Here is a 22,406-nt window from a genome sequence, read left to right as displayed (position 1 = left end):
CTCATGTTTACCTACTCATTCAACCTGTCTAAATCACATTACAGCCTCTTTACATCCTTCTCACAATGCTACCCAGTTGTGTTGTCAGCAAACTTGGAAAAGGACTCCATCCCATTGAGGTTACAAATCTAATTCACATTTAAAATAAATAGAGGAATCCTCATAGTTCAATTTCTTTCCCCCCTTCTCCTGTGCTAATAAACAAATCTTTAGCGCACCTCTCTCACCTCAGTTGAGATTAGGTTTAAATATGCTGTGCTCCACAAGCAAAGCAATTGCAAAACTGGCTAAGAATACTTTGTATATTCATGCATAACTGCCAAAAGCAACACCTTTTGCGCCTCAGGGACTTCTGTGGGAAGACATCACTAATTAGGAGACACATCTACAACTGAAAAGAAACGATAATGTATATATACGTTGGAGACATAGCTCACTGAAGTGAAAAACAGACCAAACCTTGAAGTGTCAGAAGCTCAGGCATAAAGCTCAGATAATATTCAATTACTGATTTTCTTGGTATTTATTATAGATCACTGCTCTTATCGCATGATGATTTTGCATGGATTCCTAATTTGTAATATTGCTCAAATGCTCGAATATTTCCTGTGATAATGGGAAATGCGGATGCTGGAGAATCCAAGATAATGAAATGTGAGGCTGGATGAACACAGCAGGCCCAGCAGAATCTCAGGAGCACAAAAGCTGACGTTTCGGGCCTAGACCCTTCATCAGAGAGGGGGATGGGGTGGGGGTTCTGGAATAAATAGGGAGAGAGGGGGAGGCGGACCGAAGATGGAGAGAAAAGAAGATAGGTGGAGAGGAGAGTATAGGTGGGGAGATAGGTCAGTCCAGGGAAGACAGACAGGTCAAGGAGGTGGGATGAGGTTAGTAGGTTGGAGAGGGAGGTGCGGCTTGGGGTGGGAGGAAGGGATGGGTGAGAGGAAGAACAGGTTAGGGAGGCAGAGACAGGTTGGACTGGTTTTGGGATGCAGTGGGTGGAGGGGAAGAGCTGGGCTGGTTGTGTGGTGCAGTGGGGGGAGGGGATGAACTGGGCTGGTTTTGGGATGCGGTGGGGGAAGGGGAGATTTGAAGCTGGTGAAGTCCACATTGATACCATTGGGCTGCAGGATTCCCAAGCGGAATACGAGTTGCTGTTCCTGCAACCTTCGGGTGGCATCATTGTGGCACTGCAGGAGGCCCATGATGGACATGTCATCCAGAGAATGGGAGGTGGAGTGGAAATGGTTTGCGACTGGGAGGTGCAGTTGTTTATTGCGAACTGAGCGGAGGTGTTCTGCAAAGCGGTCCCCAAGCCTCCGCTTGGTTTCCCCAATGTAGAGGAAGCCACACCGGGTACAGCGGATGCAGTATACCACATTGGCAGATGTGCAGGTGAACCTCTGCTTAATGTGGAATGTCATCTTGGGGCCTGGGATGGGGGTGAGGGAGGAGGTGTGGGGACAAGTGTAGCATTTCCTGCGGTTGCAGGGGAAGGTGCCGGGTGTGGTGGGGTTGGAGGGCAGTGTGGAGCGAACAAGGGAGTCACACAGAGAGAGTGGTCTCTCCGGAAAGAAGACAGGGGTGGGGATGGAAAATGTCTTGGGTGGTGGGGTCGGATTGTAAATGGCGGAAGTGTCGGAGGATGATGCGTTGTATCCAGAGGCCGGTTTGGCCGCATTACCACCAGCCAGATCTTCTTTGTCTCTTACAGATTGGGGGTTGTGGGGAGATGCGGTAGGTTTATCGAGATACATACAGTGCAAAAAAAGCTCTTCAGCCCATCGAGTCTGTACTGACATAATTCCTAATAAAAAAGTGTGCTAGCCCCAATTTCCTGCAATTGTTCTATTTCCTCGACTGTTACGATATTTGGAGCACTCATTCACATATTGTTTTTAAAAGGTTGTAAGGTTTCCGGCCTCCATTACCTTCCCAAGCAGAGAATTCCAGATTCCCACCATCTTCTGAGCGAAAAAGGTTTTATTTCCCGAATCCCCTCCAAATCTCCTGCCGCTTACCCTAAACCTATGCCCTCATGTCAGTGATCCCTCAAACAAGGGGACCAGCTGGTTTGTATTTACCTTGTCCATACTGCTCAGAATCGGATACACCTCAAATCACGTGCCCCGCAGTCTTCTCTGCTCTCAAGAAAACAATCCGAGCCCATCTACTCTCTCCTTACAGCTCAATATCTCCATCAAGGCAACATACTGGTGAACCTCCTGTGTGTCCCCTCTAATGCTATCACATTCTTCCTGCAGTGAGGTGACTAGAACTCCCCAGTACTCCAGCTGTAGCCTGAGCAGCGCTGTCTACAACTGCAACATTAGTATCTGGCTCTTACGCTATATGTAATTTTCCCATATGCCTTCTTGACAATCCTATTAACATTCTCTGCCAGCAGTGATCTATGAATAATTACCTTAAGATCTCTCTGTTCTTCTAAGCTACTGGCGTCCTACTGTATATTAAGAACACCCTCATCTATGTGGTTTAGGACCTGACCAGCTTGCAGTGTATTGCTCTGCTGAGCCACCCTTGGTGTTGGATATTGATATCCCCCACCCTTTCCACCATCAGTGCTTCCCTTAAGTGTTATTCAAAATGGAGCAGCATTGATTCATCAACTGTGGGAAGGCAGTACGTGATATTCAGCAGGTTTCCTTGCCCATGTTCAACCTGAAGCCATGTGGCTTCATGAGGTCCAGAGTCAATGTTGAGAACTCCCAGAGCAACATTCTCTGGACTGTATACCATTGTGCCACCAACTCTGCTGGTCAACAGGGCATATCTAGGGAATGTGATAGTGGTGTCTGGAACATTGTCTGTAAGGTATGGTTCCATGTATATGACTGTCAGGGTGCTGCTTGACTAATCTGTGAGACAGCTCTCCCAACTTAGCACTAACCCCCACATGTTAGTCAAGAGGACTTTGCAGGGTCGATAGGGCTGTTTCTGTCTTGCCTTTTCTAGCACCTAGATCAATGCATGATGGTCTGTCTGGTTCAAAAAACAGGAACAAAAACAAAGTTGCTGGAAAAGTTCAGCAGGCCTGGTAGCATTTGCGAAGAAGAAAACAGAGTTAACATTTCAAGTCCGGTGACCCTTTCTCAGAACTGATAGTGGCTGGGAAAACAGTTTATATGCAGAAAATAGGGAGGTGGGTGGGGTAGGGAGTAAATGATAGGATAGAGCCCGAAGAGAGAGAAAAACAGTTGGGCAGACAAAGGAGTTGCTAACGATCAGGCTGGAAGGGAGAATAGTTGTTAATGGGGACTGTTAGTGACTAACAACAGGGCGTGTTTAATGGCAGGCTATGTGCTAACAAGGCCTGGTGTGTGGAACAGGGAGCTGGGACATGGGAGAGTTTAGGCCCAAAAATTATTGAACTCAATACTGAGTCTGGAGGATTCTCAGGCAGAAGCTGAGATGTTGTTCCTCCAGTTTGGTTGGGTTTTGCTGGAACACCGAGATGTTGGCCATGGAACAAGGTGGTGCGTTGAAGAGAGAAGGCAACAGGTAGTTCAGGGTCTTTTTTGCGAGCAGAACGTAGATGTTCTGCAAAGCGGTCACCAAGGCTATGCTTTGTTTCCTCAATTTAGAGGAGGCCACATTGTGAGCAGTGAATGCAGTAGACTAGATTCTGGGAAGTGCAGGTGAAGTGTTGCTTCACCTGGAAGATATGTTTGGGCCCTTGGACATGGGGGAAGAGAGGAGGTAAATGGTTTATTTGTTGAAACTTCACAGCAATTGATACTGAGTGGCTTGCTAGACTGTTTCACAGAGCAGTCGAGAGTCAACCCACGTTGCTGCAGGTCTGCAGTCACATGTAGGCCAGGTCAGGTGAGGATCCTTCCCGAAAGGGTATGATTGTGTCAGACAAGTTTTCCTATCACCCAACAATGGTCCTTTGGCCCTCAGTAGCTTCTTAATTCCAGATTTTTTAAAAAGTTCTGCTGCATCAGGATTTATACCCACGTCCCCAAAACATCAGCTGATTTTGTGGATTAACACTCCAGCAATAAACCACAAGATTATCATCAACCTTGTAAATTGGAGATCTTCAAATGCTCCCTTTCCTCCAATTGGTTGCCAACACACAAAACAGATAACAGAAGGCCTGAAAGAAGAGCACTTCGAAGTAATGTTAAGTTTTTCAAGTTTAAAAGAAAATGCTGGTCCCCAACAATAATGCAACTGCAGACAGCTGACGAAATCTTGCAAAATCGTCTCAATGGAAAAAAATCAAAAGTAATGATAAAACATGTAACAAAAGAAGGCAAGGCCAGTTTTAAGAAAAAAAAGAACGTGGAAATTAAACAAAAACAGAAATAACTCAGTAGGTCTGGCAACATCTGTGGAGAGAAAGCAAAGTTAATGTTTTGCATTCAGTGATCCTTCTTCAGAAATGATTGTAGCTCGGAGTAGGTAGGTGCATATACTGAAGATGGATAGGTGCAGATGGTCCTGAGCAAGAGTTGGGCAGACAAAGGAGTAGGTAAGTGTAGGACGTCAGCGTAGGAGAATCAATAGCTGGTTATAGGAAAATACTGGCTGACAGTGACTTGTTTGTGTGACAAGGTCTAGTGAGCAAGGTTCGGGGTATGGACATGGGAAATGTTCAGACCCTAAAATTATTCAACTCAATATGGAGTCCTGACTGCTGTTAGATCGCTAAGCAGAATTTGGGATGTTACTCTTCCAGCCTGTGTTGAGAATCATTGAAGCACCGCAGCAAGTCAGAAACACAATTGTTGACCAGGGAACATGGTGTGTTAGAGTGGCAGGCCATAAGAAGCTCAAGGTCATTTTCACAGACAGAAGCTTTGCAAAGCAGCCACTCAGTTTGCACCTCAGCTCCCACAGTGGAGCAGACCAGATTGCATGGTGAGTACAATGGAAAAGATTGAGTGAAGTGCAGGTAAATTGCTGCATCACCTAGAAGATGCATCTGGGACTCAGGATAGTTAGGAGAGTGGAAGTATCTAGGTGGGTGTTACATGTTCTGCGATTGCTTGGGACTGTGGCATGGGGTTGTGAGGTGGTGTTAGGAATGGAGGAGTATCCCAGAATGAATGGTCACTGCTGAGGTCTGACAAGGAAGGGGTGGGGAAAGGTGTGTCAGGTGATGATATCTCACTGGGGATGACAGGAATGGCAGCTAATGACTCTTTGGAGAAAAATGTTGATGGGAGTAAGTGGGAATCAGGGGTCGCTATTGCTGCTGAGAAGGCGAAGGGGTAAAGACCGAAGCATGGGAAGATGGATCGAGCGCTGCTTGTGAACCATGGTGGTGAGGAATCATCAGTTGAGGAAGATGGACATTTGAGGCTCTCTTGTAGAAGCTGGCACCATCAGACCAGATGCAACAGAGACGGAGGAACTGGGAGAATGGAACAGTGTCTTCACCAGGAAGCAAGTGTGGGGATATATAGTCAAAGGTAACTGGGGAGTTGGTGGGTTTGTAGTGGATGTTGTTGGCCAACCTATCCCCAGAAATGGAAACAGATGTAGAGGAAGGGAAGGGCAAATCAGAGATCAGAGATCAATCAGGTAAAGGTGATAACAGAGTAGAAATTGGAAGTGAAGTTGATAAACTTTACTAATTCTGGATGGAAGCTAGAGTAAGATTGGATCAAGGAATGTGCAAGGACAGCATGCTGGATGTACGTGTGCATGGAAGTTTAAAGTAATAGGAGTGAAAGGGGGATGAAGTTTGATTTGGAAAGCATTATCAAACCAGGTGATAAAATGATTGACATTATTCATGTGTGCAAGGCAATAGGAAGAGTGAGACATTAAACAGGCACCTGTTCACAATGATGCTTCCTCCACATTGCATTTGGTCCTCCCCACACTCTGGCTGAGCAGAACATCTCCATTCAGTCTGCAAGCAAAGCTTCCAGTTGCTTGGTATTTTAATTCCCAAACTTGCTCTCATGCTGACATTTGTATTCTTGGCACACAGCACTGCTGCAGCGAAGTTCAATGAATTGCTCCTTATCTTTCAATTAAAACACCCTACAGTCTTCTGGATTAATGGTTTACAACCATTTCAAATCGTAATGACTCACCAGCTGATGCCTCCCCCACCATCCTCTCAGAGAAATTTTGCTATTTCATATGTATACCAGCATTGCTTGGCAGCACATGGTCACTAACTCAGCAGTCCAGGAGCATGGTAATTCCACTGGCATACACTAACAGCTAAGCTAATGATGTTTGCACTGGCTCAGCCATGCTCACCAGATGGAGGACTGCTGAATGTCCAAAGATCTTTTGTATGGTAAACTGGCAGTGGGGTCATGACCGCCTCTCATCCATAAGTCTACCAACAAGATGACTTGAATGGGAGTTATACACTGAACCTGGGAGACAGTGACTAATGGCCACAAACTCTGGGAGCTGATTGCTTGGAAGAAAATTAGAAGAAGCAAGCAGAAATGAAAAGTTCAGCTGGTTGAGGAAAAAAGGACTAGTGTATTGTGCACCTTCTCGATCCACTGTCATCTTCTGCCACATAGGTGATACAGGCTGTCATGCTAGAAAGGGACTCGAGTCATACAAGGCCATGCTTAATAGAATCCATCTCCATAGCGTAAACCTCAAGACAAAACAGTGCTATCAGGTTTCTGCCCAGTCTTCTGCCATACCCATTTTCTTTGCAGGTTAACAAACATGGAATCATTGATAATTCCTAGGCTTTCCATAGTCTGTGCTGCTTGCATTTAAAACACATTTTCTCAGCAATGTATTGGAAAGAACATCCTGTAAAATTAACCAAACAGTTTGCATTTTGTAAATAAAAAAAATCCAGTGACGTAAGGAACAATTCAGTATTTTATTGACTTTTTAAGACTTGTATGAAGTCACAATGCTGCAATGCACCAATGATTGCAAGGAGTGCACTGCCAATGTCAAACAACCCAAAATGGATTGATAATGAAGAATAATAATACAGATTTACACTGTATGACAAAGAAAATCTAATCCTCTGAATTTACTCAACATTTTCTTTATAAAATACATTTTAAAATGCAAAAGGCTATTGCACAATCCTGAATGATTCTAGATAATTATTCTGAATATCAATTTGTCTTTTGATTTAAGAAAAGTGTGTTTATTGTAGGAAAAAAAAGGAGGCTTAGTGTACAGTGGCAGAATGAGACATCATGACTCCCACACAGGGGGATTCAGCACAGTCATGTTTTGTTCCAAAAGTTAATTCCATCTTAAGAGATCTCACGTATACCAGTGTTCTACACAAAGGTTATTGATAACAAAGATTGTCACATTGCAGTTTGCTTCTTTAGGTTAAAAACAAACTCTACTGAATGTGTTTATTCAATGGCCACATTGTTGTCAGGACATGTCACATTAAGTCTATGCTTCTACCTTTCATGAAATGCCCTGCCGAAAAAAACTGCAGCAACCAAGTACATACAACACAGGTTATTTGGTCACCAACATTTTTAATTTAACTGGCAGCCTGTTTCACAAAAAAAGATTTTGAGGGGGAAGGTTAATGCACAAGCTGCGTGGTGTCAGCAAATATAATCATTAACAAAAAGAAAAATTCAACCTATTCAGAAATGTTGTGACATTACTGGAGCAGGTGGGACTTCAACTCAGGCCTTTTGGCTCAGAGGTAGGGACACTACCACTGCATTACAACAGCCCCCAAACACAACCATTCTCGAGGGCAATCTGGAATGGAGAATACCGACGGAAGTGGTTAAAAATAATAATGGGGTTGGGAGGTGCTCTTTATGCCAAAAGTAATCCCTGTCCTCTCTCAACTTCTTTAAGTTGCTATACCTTTTAAAAATACCAAAGAGATTTTTTCCAGTATAAAAAAATCTCCCACTTCCATCTTTATTTAAACAAAAAATCATGGGATCATTGAATCCCTTGTGTGGAAGCAGGCCATTTTGCCGAGTCCACACCAACACTCTGAAGAGCATCCCACAGACCCAATTCCCTCACCATGTCCCTATAACCCTGCATTTCGCATGGCTAATCCGCACAGCCTGCATATCCCTGGACACTACAGGCAATTTAGTGTCGCCAATCCACCTCACCCACACATCTTTGGATTATGTGAGGAAACTGGAGCACCTAGAGGAAACCCACGCAGATACAGAGAGAATGTGCAAGCTCGATACAGCCAATCATCTGAAGATGGAATCAAACCAATTCCTTGACACAGTGGTACTAATTATTAAGCCACCCTGCTGCTCACTGGTAATTGTTCTCACTTCCTGAATGGCTCTAATACGGTGGTAAGCCATTTTTGTGAATACTTTGCTCATTTCAGGGGGGAGCGTAAGATACAGTCACAGACCAGGCAAAAGGAGGTAAATTTTCTTTGCTAAAGCACATTCGTATACAATATAAATTTTTACCACAATCCACAGGTTTCAAGATTATGATATTTGCATTTTATTCCATTCAATTGATTTTAAATTCTCTGGCTACCAAGGCAGGATTTGAACCAGTTCCTGCATCATTAGTACTGAACACAATAACTGATTTAGTAACTCTTCCAAGTATTTCAAATCTCCCTTTCCACAGTCAGTTTAAGGAAAATATGAATAGCAGAGACAGCCCTCCCATGCTGGGCTGAATATTAATGTTAATGGCTCCTAACCAGGAAATGTTTACATCACTTCATCCCAGCTTCAATGCTTTCAAATCATGAATCATTTCAGACTATGCCCTTGGCCATCACAACAACTGCCTCTGATTGAACACAAATATCATCAGGAGCAAAAGGTTTTATTAAGCCCACAAGTACTTTTTAATATAACTGTTTGTGCAAGTACTCTTTGAATTTTGATCCTTAAATGAGCAAGATTATGATTGAACATTTTTAAGTAGAGTATATTAACATTTCATGAGTAAAACTGCATTTATGAAATCTATACTTCAGAATAAAAAAACAGTGCGCCACACACTTGAATTGTATAAACAAACAATGTGCACCTTCAAATCTGACAAGCCTAAGACATGAGCAAGGCAAAGCGTGGAGCTGGAGGAAGACAGCAGGTTCGGCAGACGAACAGGAAAGCTGACATTACGAGTCAGGGCTTTTCTTCTGAAATGAGGGGAGGTGGAGGGGAGCTCAGAAATAAATTAGAGAGGAGGGATGGGGCTGGGGCAAGTAAGTGGGATGGTGATAATTGACTGCAGGTAGGCAGTGGAGGGGACTGGTCAGTGAGGCAGGAGTGGTGGATAGGTGGAAGAGAAAATGGACAGGTTGTGTCAGGTGAAGGAGGCAGGGATGAGATGAGAGGAAGGGTTGGTTATGGGATGAGGCTGGGGGGGGGGGGGGGGCGGGGGGGAGGAGGGAGGGTGGGAAAATTTTGAAACTGGTAAAATGCACATTTAAGCCATTCGGCTGTGCCTCCCAAGGCGGAATACAAGGTGCTGCTCCTCCAATTTGTGGGTGGCGTCATTGTGACACTGGAGGCGGCCCAGGATGGATGTGTCACCCAAGAAAGATTGGTGGTGGGATGGGGGTGTAGGATTGTTGTTCTTTGTCGCATACACAGAGTGCGGATGTCTTTCAAAAAACTTTTGTAGAAAACTCCCTTGTTGACAGGTCCATCCCTGGCCGCCTCCAGAAGCCACAATATCACCACCCGCAAACTGATAGAGCAGCACCTCATATTCTGCCCCAGGAGTCAACAGCCCAAGGCCTAAATGTGCATTTTACCAGTTTCAAAATCTTCCCACCCGCAGCCTCATCCCACGACCAACCTTCCCTCTCATCCCTGCCTCCTTGATCTGACAATCTGTATCTTCTCTCCCACCTACCTGCCACTCCCACCTCACTGACCAATCCACAACAGTGCCAATCTACACTCACCTATCATCCCACCTACCCCTTCTCTCCCTATTTATTTCTGAGCTCGCCTCCCCTTCCCCATTTCTAAAGAAGGGCCCAGACCTGAAACATCAACTTTCCTGCTCCTCTGATGCTGTCTGGCCTGCTGTGTTCTTCCAGCTCCAGATGTTATCTCTGGCTCCAGCATCTATAGTTCATGCTATCTCACAGGAGCAAGACTGCTGTCCAGGAAAGACTGCGCACAATACATGCTTTACCTATACAACACATGCAACATCATTCACTGCTCCATTCAGCAGTTTCACCATTACTTTCATTTGCTTATTTCTATCACACAGTGTAAGTAGCCACAAATGTTTTTGTTTTTTAAAACGACATGGGCATATTAACGTGGAATTTATTTGTCACGTTCACCTGGGTAAAAGCAATCCTGCTGCACACATCTTTAAAAGGTTACTTCATAAAATACAACCCAATTTAGAGCGAGGAAAAGTCAGAGGGATGTTTCAGATGTTTTTGCATAACCTTAAAAGCAAGGCAAAATACAATTTCACATCCTGCGTTACAGGCTAGGTGGTTTTAACGGTAGGCTAAACTCACCTCTCAGACCAATACTAATGCATCATAATTTATGCAAGTGTGCTACAGACATTGATAGAAAATGACAAGGGCAGAAATCAAAGAAACGAGGAAGAAACTGGACACTCAAGCATTTGGAAATGCAATTCTGGAAGTTAGAAACAAAAAGATGCTCGCATTTCAAGTTAGACCACAAAGCAGAATGCATAGCTAGCAACCAGACAGCAAGTGCACGAGAAGAGCGGACATGTCACAGGAACAGACATTTGGCCCGAACAGTCTATTTTTTGGGGGCCGGGGAAACTTTGCGCTCAATTTGAGCACATTCTCATCAATTTACATCAAGACGCATACTATCATTCTTAATTTACATCTTCACTTTCCCTCACAAACACAACTTCTAAAGGTCATCTTAAAAGAAGCACTGGATTTCTCAAAGAATGTCTCAAAAACCCATGGTTTGCAATGGGCAAGTATGGCCAAGTGGAGTCAAGTCATGGAGAGTTTCAAGGTAAAGACTGTGGATTGTAAATTCAATTGATTTGAAGACAGTAGAAGTCAGTATAGATGTTTTCAATGAATGAGTGATATAGATCGAGACTAGATACAGCAGGTAAACAGGAGTGTTCATTGTATGCTGGTCCTTAGAACATAAATGCAGAACAGTATAGCAAAGGAGCAGGCCCTTCAGTACACCATTTCTGTACTGACCATGATGCCATTCTAAACTAAATCGCATTTGCCTACACATGGTCTGTATCTTTCTATTCCCAGCCTGTTCATGTGTCTGGACAAATGCCTCAGTTGTGCTTTTAATAAAGAGAGAATTAACATAGAAGAGTAGGGAAGTCTTATGGCAACTGTACAACATGCTGGTGAGATCATATCTGGGAATCCTGAGAGCAGTTTTGGTCCCTGTATTTAAGGTATTATTTTATTGGTGGAAGTTCACAGCAAGTTCACTAGCATGATCCCTATTAGTCAAGGGATTGTCTTATGAGCAAAGGTTAAGCAGGTTGGCCTCTATTCATTGGAATTTAGAATAACGAGAGGTGATCTAATTGAAACACAGAATTCTAAAATGAGTTTTACAGGGTAAATACTGAAAGGATGTTCCCTGTTATGGGAGAGTCTAGGTCCAGAGGGCATTGTCTTAGAATTACAGAGCACCAAATACAAGACTGAGATAAGGGGAAATTTCTTCCGAGGGCTGACTGCCTTTGAACTACAGCTGTCTGGCAAGGAGTTCCAAAGTCCTGGTGTATATTTAAGGCCAAGATAGATGGATTCTTGATCAGTAGGGGAATCAAGTATTACAAGGCAAGGGCAGGGAAGGTGGGCCTGCGGAATGCTAGATTACCCTTGATGCTACTGAATGATGGAGCAGGCTCGGGGGCTGCAAGGCCTACTCTTGTTTTTTTTAAATGGTCAATAGAGATTGAGGCTTTTGTTGCTCACTCACGGGATGTGGGCACCCATGGCAAGACTAACATTTGCTGGCTATTTCTACACAACTAATGATTTACTGGTCAACACAGGTCAATTCAAAATTAATCACAGTTCTACAGATCAGGAGTCACACGTAGGCCAGACCAGGGAAGGTTAGAAGATTTCCTTTCCTAAACAGCAGTGAATCAAGGGATTAAAACAAAAACTGGGAATTTCATGATCATCAGTGAATACAACTAGGATGGCACGGTGGTTCAGTGGTTCAGTGGTTAGCACTGCAGCCTCACAGCGCCAGGAACCCAGGTTCCATTCCAGCCTCGGGCGACTGTCTGTGTGGAGTTTGCACATTCTCCTTGTGTCTGTGTGGGTTTTCTCTGGGTGCTCTGGTTTCCTCCCACAGTCTAAAGATGTGCAGGCTTGGCGGATTGGCCATGCTAAATTGTCTGTAGTCTTCAGGGGTGTGTGGTTTATAGGGGAATGGTTCTGGGTGGGATGCCCCAAGGGTCAGTGTGGACTTGTTGGGCTGAAGGGCCTGTTTTCACACTGTAGGGAATCTAATAAACAACTGTTACTCAAGATTGAGTTAGTAACTGAATTCAAATTCTCTCTAGATTGAAGTCTGGCCTCTGGATTATCAAATCAAATCAATAAAATAACCTACGTAACTTTACATAATCACATCACTACACCACCCAAACTTTTGGGGAATTGGAGTTTAATGGTAGAGATTCCCAAACTATGCATCATGACTCCCAGTGAAATTACAGGTCACACTGGGGTCACAGTCTGCAGCTCCTTAAAACAACTATGACAACCAAGGGAGAAAAAAAAAAAGAGATTACCCAACCTGGATGTTCTGACAGGACAACTCTGAATCCACTGACTTAATGCAGGCAAACAGAACAAGTGAGCCCAAAGAGCTCACTCTTTTGACTTCAATAACTATTTCTAATATGGACTTCATGTAGGCCTGGAATGTTTCATACAGTGTTCGCTGACACTTGGTGCAATACTTTACCAGGATCTAATTTGTGTATATGCAGTTGAACCCTTACAAATTCATGTCAAATCCTGATGCAATCATAAATTGCAATGTGCTCTATAAAAATAGATTACTGCGAGATTGGGTCCTTATGGCACATCTACCAATTGAAAGCCTGTACTTTCCGGGGCCCAAATAAACTGAGGTGCAGAAAAGAAGTTAAAAGCTGTAATTTCAAAGCCATGGAATTTTTTTGTCACAAATTACATTGAATTTAATTTTTTTCATTTACTTATCAATTTGTCTATTAGTCCAAATAACTTGCCAACGTGCTTCAGGCAGAGGACAACAAAGACGGATGTTCCCAACATGAGGGGGAAACCAGAGGTCATGTGGTTTAGCTGGGAAAGTGAGTGGCTGGCTCACACTTTATTATTGTGTTGCTGCTCCTGCAGAACAGGCTCGTCAGCCTCCCAGGCTGGAATTCTGTTGTACTGGTACTGGCAACAACTCCCAAACAACCCAAAGGAAACAGGAGATAGGGTGTGCGTTATGATTGTAGAGTTGGGGAAAGAGTGCGGACTTAATAAATGGGTGGAGGGGGAAGGGAGGAACAGGCTACTGTAGACAGCGGACTGACATTCAGGTGCACAGCGATCATGGTGGCTTGATTACAATTAAACTGTGATAGTGGGGAAGGGAAATTATATAACATTAACAACATGCTATAAAGCACAGATTTTCATACTTACGAGATGTATATGTTGATCTGGAACATACAAACTTAATCAAATTTTGAATGTCAATGTGCTGGCATCTGTGGTCACACTGTTAAAAATTAGGTCAGAGAGGAAAGAAGTAGGGAAGCATAATGCTGTTCCCTTCTTCCTCATGTGCTTGTCCTGCCTTCCCTTGAACACATTTTCCTCTATTACAGCACATGTTCCCCTACCACAGATTAGGAGGAGTCCATTTCACTGAGCACCCGCTGAGGGTGACTCACCATATTAACTCCTCCTGCGTGCACTTGAAACTGTCGTCTTTAGCTTCCAATAATGTTGCAAGCAAACTACAAGAATAGTACCACACATTTCTCCATCCCTTCGGTTTTGAGCAAATATCCTCAGTAACTTCAGAGAGCTGGGCTCATTCTTGCCATTCTGGGCAGGTTAACCATGTTGGGAGTAAACCCTTCTGTGAGAACAGTCTAGGAACAAGCAAGAATCTATTTGTGATGTTACCTTTCGGTGTCCTTAAACTTCAGTGCTTCAAGACATCTGCTCACCATCACTTGAATGGCAATTAGGATGGGCAACAAATGCTGGCTTTGTCACCAATGTCCTAGTAACTTGCAATGATTACAGTCAATAAAATTTTAAACTATTTTTTATTTCAGCTTCCTCCCAAGATGCTGGTTTATGTTGACTTTCATTTCAAGTAGTTGACCCTATAACAATATTTCTTACCTCCCTGATTTTATGTTTGATAACATAAGGGCATCATTGGCGAGGCAAGCATTTGTTGCTCATAACTACTTTGCTTGAACTGATTGGCCCTCCAGGCCATTCAAAAGGCAGTTATGAATTAACTATACTTCTGTGTGTCTGAAGTCAGAGCTTGGCTAAAGCAGGGGAAGCGAATGAATTTCCATCCCTGAAAGGACGCAATGACTTAAGCAATGAATGAGTAAAGGAATGATCAACTAACTTACAACAGGAGCGGTCGACGCAGATTGCCATTAGTGAACCAGGTGGCTTCTTTGTAACAATTGATAGTTGTTACATGACCACCATTAGGCTGTTTTTTTTTCCTAAATGCCAGTTTTTTTAATTGAATTAAGATTTCACCATTTAGCATGGAGAGTCAAACTCATGTCCTCAGAAAACTAGATCTGCAGATTACTGGTCCAATGACATTTCCAGTATGCCACCAATGCCCATCTGTAAGACCAACACAGTTTATTTAAAATGGAGACTTAAATGTTGTTTGATTTGGAAAGTTGACAATTCTTTTTGACATGGCTAAAACACCAATCTGGTAGCCTATTGACCTGCATGTGCTAACTCCAGCACCACTTAACTGATCCCATTTCTAATCTTTCACAACAGTCTTTCATTATTCAGATCTTATCTCAGTGTTTTTGTATACTGCTGATGGAAGCTGACATAATTAATGGCGTGCAAGTATATTTGAGAAAGATAGAGTGGTTGTTTTTTTTAAACTGGTTACAATCCACACATTAAACAGCTCTTTTCTCCCGGGTTGGAAAAAAACACTAAATGGATCACTATATAATGAGCCAAAATGACAGCTAATTTAAAATGGTACAATACAGATATGTAGATCTGACAAGATTTTAACAAATTTTTTAAACACAGCAATACAATTCCACTCCTTTAAAGAGTACACAAAATTATATAATAATCTGATAAGGGCCTGGAGGAATAATTAGATTGACAGACCTATAATAAGCATTCTGCTCAGTAGTTTTTAAGTTGGTGTTGAATCTACAATGCTGAAAACTGCTTAGGAAATTAGAGAAATTAAACAAAATTGGTTTTAGATACTCAACAGGGACAACACGTTCTAAAATGAACCGAGATGACATGACAAGATAAGACAAAGTAACAGAGTCAGAGTTTTGCACTGTATCTTAATGGTGCACGATAAACCAGTAGTCCAAACAACTACTCTCTATAGCTGCAATGAAAGTATGAGCACAGGATATGCCTTCTGCCAATCAGGTGTAAATAACATTGATATTTTCCTGGAATAACCAAAAACTTGCTGAAATAGCAGAATCACAATTAAGTGCAGCTAACCGAACACCCATGGAAATGGAGGTTGGAATCTTCTTTCCTTTAGCATTCAGTACTGCACAGAACTAAATCATTACCCTTTGAAACATTGAAGAGCTGGTGAAAGAAGCGTTGTGACAACATGGGGAAATTTCTGAATGTTCACCTATTTTTAGCTGGTCAGGAATTCAAAGAACATACTTATAGTACAAGAAATTAAATATCTTTAGTCTGTACAGTAATGTAAACACAACGTCAAATGTAAAGATCTAGTTTGCATTGTTAAGAATACAAATTGCCCACTCACTATGAAATTTGCACAGCATGATTTTTGATTAATAATTGATGTATTTATGCCATTGTGCTGTCACAGCACTCCAAATACATTCTAACTCCATCATTCACCACATACAGTCAGGCCAATTCCCAAAAGCTTGTGAATAAGGGCCAGGTGATGCTTTCAAATCATGACTGAAAACCACATTGCGATGTTTCAATTTCCAAAAATACAGGCTTACAGCTGAAAGTTGGACAAATGCCCTTCGATAAAGTTGCAATGAAGTTAGGAGTACTGCAAACACCAAGCAGCCCTCTCAGCAGATTAAATTCCAGTTCTGACTTTCTCTTGAAATACATGCATCTGATCTACTGTGCAGGTGTAGCCACTAAAGGAATGCACAGTATGTGCTTATAGAATAGAATTAATGGAAGCTATGACGCACAAGACAAAATAAGCCTTCAAAATCAGTGGATCTGCGCTTGTTGTTACTTCAAATACATAATCTTCTGAGGGGAGATATTTTCTATAAACGTTAGGTATCAGTTTGGGAGTATAGTAGAAAAGAAGCTTTACTATCACGTCACTTGGTCCTTAAAAACTCTGATAATTATTTCAAAGTAAGCGATCAGAATGAGCCTTGCAATCTTTTCCAAATACTGATTTCAATTGTTACGATGCAATGGAAGGTATCAGAGATCAAGAACCTGTAGGCTGAATCAATTGACGTCCAATGTTACGAGACAGATGCCCTCACAGTCTTGACTCCATTGGAGCTGAGTGTCCGTGACCTCTGCCTCAGCAGCTGCCTTTCAGGAATGTCAAAGCTCTCAAAGAACGGGTTGTTGACAATGTCCACAGCCTCTGGTCGTTCAGCTGGTTCATGAGAAAGCATTTTCTGCACCATTTCATGCTGCGCCAGGAGGGGTTTCAAAAATTCAGAAAAGTTAATTTCCACACAGCATATTGTTTAAATTTTCTGAACTTCCGTCATATTGTTAATATATTGTCTAAAGATCTCTACACCATACCGTGACCAATGCCACATCACAACTTACAAAGAGGAGATTTAATAAATTGGTTTCAGTTATCAGAGTCTGGCTTTGTTTTTCTTGGAGACCAAGAAGATTTAGTTGGGAAGGTCAACATTACCAGAAGAAAAAGGTAGGAAGAAACTAGTGGCATATTTAATTTAACTAGAAAAAATATATTGAGAGAAATGATTTTACTCCACAAACTCTTATCAATAGCTTGCAAAAAAAAACACAGCAAGCTGTCACAAAATGCTTCGTGGTAGTGAAACAAAATTTGATACTGATCTACAAGATATTTGGACAGATAACAAAAACGCTTGGTCAAGAGGCAGCATCTTCATGGAGGAAAGCAACAGACACATCGATTAAAGTAGGGATTTTTAAAAATTCATGGGTTGTAGGTGTCATTGGCTGGACTAGTGCTTATTGCAAATCCCCATTTGCCCCAAAATGATGGTGATTGTATTAAGTTGACTTCTTGAACCACAAAAGTCTATTTCATGTATGTACACCAACAACGTTACCAGCGAGGGAATTCCAAAATTTTGACCCAGTGACGTGGAGGTAACGATAATACATGAATGGCAAATGGCTTGGTGGGGAACTTGCAGGCAATGGCATATCTGCTGCCCTGGTCTTTATAAATGATAATGGTCATGGGTTTCAAGGATCCTGTTTAAAGAGCCTTGATGAATTTCTGCAGGGCATCTTATAAATGGCATACACTGCTGCCACAATGCATCTGTGATGGAAGGAGTGACATTTGTGATTATAATGCCAATCAAGCAGGCCACTGAGTCTTGGGCAAGCTCCTTGTGTGTTGTTAGAGCTGCACTCATCCAGGCAAGTGAGGAATATCCAAACAGACTCCTGACATGTATATTGTAACTCAGACAAAAAAACCTTTGTGGAGTTACAGATGGGTTACTCAATGCAAGATATCTAGCCTCTGACATGCCTTATAGCCACAGCATTTACATGGCTGGTCCACTTCAGTTTCTGGTATCCCCTGGAGACTTTGTGATGGTAATGCCCTGAAATGCAACAATTACAAGGTTTGGGCTTAGGCAGCTGATAGCAGAGGTGGCAATGGTTGAGCAATAAAATCAGGGATGCTTAATCAAGATTCAAAGGAATGTTGATATCTGAAGGTGACAGAGTTTGAGGCGGTTAGTGTGGGTTAATCCATAGAGACTTGAGGAAAAGAAAAAGAATTTTAAATTGATGCATTTATGGACAGGGAGCCAACGAGTGGCAGATACGTGAACAGGGCCTGATAGAAGCAGCATGGTTTTGGATTAGGGAAGTTACATAATGGGAGGCCAGCCCAAACAATATTAGGCAAGTCAAGTCTGATGGCAACAAAGCTGTGGATGAGGGTTTCAGCCATCAGCTGAACCAAGGACGGAGCAGATGATGTTATCCAAGTGGAATGGGGCAGTTTTAGCAACAAACTTTCACAGCCAGAAACTCTTAAGCGAAAAGACACCAGGGTTCAGAATAGTCCCACTTCCTACAGACAAAGGAGGTGGCCATGGGTACCCGCATGGGCCCAAGCTATGCCTGCCTCTTTGTAGGTTACGTGGAACAGTCCCTCTTCTGTAACTACACAGGCCCCAAACTCCACCTCTTCCTCTGTTACATTGATGACTGTATCGGAACGCCTCTTGCTCCCCAGAGGAGCTCGAACAGTTCATCCACTTTACCAACACCTTCCACCCCAACCTCAAGTTCACCTGGGCCATTTCCAACACATCCCTCATCTTCCTGGACCTCTCAGTCTCCATCTCAGGTAACCAGCTAGAAACCGATGTCCATTTCAAGCCCACCGACTCCCACAGCTACCTAGAATACACCTCCTCCCACCCACACTCCTGCAAAAATTCCATCCCCTATTCCCAATTCCTTCGCCTCCGCCACATCTGCTCCCAGGATGAGGAATTCCACTCCCGCACATCCCAGATGTCTACGTTCTTCAAGGACTGCAACTTTCCCCCAGCAGTGGTCGAGAACGCCCTTGACCGTGTCTCCCGCATTTCTCGCAACACATCCCTCACACCCCGCCCCCGCCACAACTGCCCCCAGAGGATCCCCCTCATTCTCACATACCACCCCACCAACGTCCGGATACAACATATCATCCTCCGACACTTCCGCCATCTACAATTCGACCCCATCACCCAAGCTATTTTTCCATCCCCACCCTTGTTTGCCTTCTGGAGAGACCACTCTCTCTGCGACCCCCTTGTCCACTCCACACTCCCCTCCAACCCCACCACACCGAGCACCTTCCCCTGCAACCACAGGAAGTGCTACACTTGCCCCCACACCTCCTCCCACGCCCCTATCCCAGGCCCAAAGATGGCCTTCCATATCAAGCAGATGTCACCTGCACATCGGGGAAACCAAGCGGAGGCTTGGGGACCGCTTTGCAGAACACCTCCGCTCGGTTCGCAACAAACAACTGCACCTCCCAGTCGCGAACCATTTCAACTCCCCCTCCCATTCTTCAGACAACATGTCCATCATGGGCCTCCTGCAGTGCCACAATGATGCCATCCGAAGGTTGCAGGAACAGTAACTCATATTCCGCTTGGGAACCCTGCAGCCCAATGGTATCAATGTGGACTTCACAAGCTTCAAAATCTCCCCTTCCCCCACTGCATCACAAAACCAGCCCAGCTTGTCCCCTCCCCCCACTGCATCCCAAAGCCAGCCCAGCCTATCTCTGCTTCCCAAACCTGTTCTTCCTCTCACCCATCCCTTCCTCCCACCTCCATTTCCTACCTACCACCTCATCCTGCCTCCTTGACTTGTCCATCTTCCCTGGACTGACCTATCCCCTCCCTACCTCCTCACCTATACTCTCCTCTCTACCTATCTTGTTTTCTCTACATCTTCGGTCCGCCTCCCCCCTCTCCCTATTTATTCCAGTTCCCTCACCCCATCCCCCTCTCTGATGAAGGGTCTAGGCCCGAAACGTCAGCTTTTGTGCTCCTGAGATGCTGCTTGGCCTGCTGTGTTCATCCAGCTCCACACTTTGGTCATTCAGAATAGTCTTGTTCAGCCACAGCCAGCTGACAAGAGGGCAGAGTCAGTAGCCAAGGACTGAGGTTTGCGTCAGAGACTGACTGGAAGCAGACAAACAATAATGGAAGGATTGGGAGAGGCATGCATGGTGTAAAACTTAGCATTATAAAGGCACACATGGGTAAGAGGGAATTGTGTTTTTAGATGACATCACTGAGGGGTAGCATAATGAGAAATAAGGGAGGACTGAAGATGATGAGGTCCTGAGGACCCCAGCAGTAACTGTACAGGAGAGAAATCATTGCAAGTGATTATCTGGTTACAATTGGATACAGAAGAATAGAACTAGGGGACGGCAGTCCCATCTGGCTAGATAACAGCAGAGTGGTGCAGCAGGAGAAATAGAAACAATGCTGTCAAAAGCTGCAGACAGATTAAAGAGGTTAATAATGTGTGAAACTGGATGAACAGCATCTACAGTTCCCATTATCACAGATTAAAGAGGTTTACAGGATGTAATTTGAAACTTTGAGCGAGCATTTTTAACTTGACATGATCCGAAACCAATTTAAAAGAATTTAAACATTACAGGTAACATGGGAATGGATTTGTCACAACAACATGGGCATGGATTTGTCACAACAACATGCAGTCAAGGAGACTGTCAGAAGCTCACTGGCCGAAAAGGCTGGAGCAGGGTTGGGTAAACAGCATTTCCTAAGAGAATTGGATCGCCACTCAAAATGGAAAGTGAATTGCAATACAATGGGAGAAATAATAGCAGAGGTGAGAGATTAACTGACTGCTCTCTCAAGCAGACAGCACATGAGAAGTAGGCCAAACTGTTTCATTCTGTGCTGTAAGATTTTATTATATCAATGCCATCTAGACACATGAATATTTGTGACAGATTGCCACCTTTAACAGCAATTTAAGACAGCTTCTTATGCAATGCACCCTGGTGATGACACTGGGTTGATGTTCAATATATAATGCTAAAAATGCATAGACATAATCACAGGGCAGCACAGCAGAAAAATATATGCAAAAATTGTTGAGACTATGATAATTCAACAGATAACCCCTATTGTGCTCACCATCTGCCAGCCCACTTGTACTGCTCAGATGGCTTGGTTGAACAATTAAGTTTCTGACTGGGGGTTCTGTAACTAATATTCCTTTGTCAAATCAGCTCCTCTAACCCCTCTAGCCAACCTCAGCCTACAGAACCGTGAAATAGGCAGCAGTTGATATCATGCATCAGAAGACTAGTCACCATCTTCAAGTACATACTCCCAGATTAGAGTTCATAACAGATGGTCACTCCCAATGTGGCCAGCTCATCAATATTTGAATATTTAGTCATTAAGCAATACATTCATTTTCTTGCAGACCATTGACTACTTTGGAGATTTATGCTTCTTCCCACTCTGTTTCCTTCCTATTCCTCATCTTGGCTTTGCACTTTATCGACTGAGATTAGGAAGCTATTGTACATGCGAAGAATTTCATCTTTCCACCTGCTGGACCATGAGAAGGTATGTCATGAGAGTTCCCAGTTCTGCTTATAAACTAGATTTACTTTCTTTCTTGTGAATACTGTGTAAATGAACACATCAACATCAGATCATTTGTGCTACAATTAAAGACTAAATATCGTATGGTGCTTCCAAGCTCAATACTTACCTCCTGAAGATAGTCCTCTAGAAATTTAGAGGGAAACTTCAAATTGCGAACATCTGTTAATGTCTGAAAAGGGAAAGAAATTCAAATCTGATAAAAATCCTGTTTTTTTTCAAAAAAAGAGCTAGCATAACGGAAACCATGTACTCACTGTTAGTTGCCTTAAATACCCAACTGATTCACTCATGCCTTTTAGGAAAGGAAATCTGCCATCTTTATTCTGTTCTGGCTGATATGGTTCCTTCCTTACAGCAATGTGGTTGACTTTTAATTGCCCCCTTGAAATGGCCTAGCATGCCACTTAGTTCAAAAGCAATTATGGTTGAACAGTAAATACTGACTCAGTCAGTGACTTTCAAGTTTCATGAATTTTATTTTCCTTTAAGAAGAGGGTCAACCAGGGAGCAGGTCAAAGAGGAATTCGGAAGCAGAGATGTTGGTGATTTCACAATCTGCCATGGTGGGATTGAAACTCTGCTGCCTATAATTTTATTCTGGAATTCTGGATTACTAGCCCAGTGTCAGTGTCAATGTACCAACACCTGTCCCCAGGAAAATAAAACTGCATACTTCTACCTTTCTGTTTCCCCTTCAAAATGCTTTTTGAAATCTCATTTTTCACCTAAACAACACCCCTCAAAACATTTTTCAGTAGCTCACTCCCGCTCTGAATACCTCAAACTGCTTCCTTCTTTAGCAGAACGTTTGTGGTACTGTGACT

At 43.2% G+C, this 22,406-nt stretch overlaps 1 protein-coding gene across 2 annotated transcripts in view; it reads right to left on the bottom strand.

Moving 5' to 3' along the window:
- Positions 1-14,889: 14,889 nt before the first annotated feature.
- eif2ak3 (eukaryotic translation initiation factor 2-alpha kinase 3) overlaps positions 14,890-22,406 on the bottom strand; it is a 116,462-nt gene continuing 108,945 nt past the window's right edge. For both annotated transcript variants that reach the window (XM_059650338.1, XM_048542740.2), the window contains 2 exons: positions 21,689-21,751; positions 14,890-16,851 (listed from right to left, as the gene is read on the bottom strand). In XM_059650338.1, coding sequence (XP_059506321.1) covers positions 16,675-16,851; positions 21,689-21,751 — 240 coding nt within the window. In that variant the 3' untranslated portion in view covers positions 14,890-16,674. The remainder of the gene's footprint in view (positions 16,852-21,688; positions 21,752-22,406) is intronic.

This window comes from Stegostoma tigrinum, chromosome 1 (assembly GCF_030684315.1).
Source record: "Stegostoma tigrinum isolate sSteTig4 chromosome 1, sSteTig4.hap1, whole genome shotgun sequence".
Taxonomy (NCBI): Eukaryota; Metazoa; Chordata; class Chondrichthyes; order Orectolobiformes; family Stegostomatidae; genus Stegostoma; species Stegostoma tigrinum.
The sequence above is the reverse complement of the archived record's forward strand: the minus strand, read 5'-3'. Positions and strand labels throughout refer to the sequence as shown.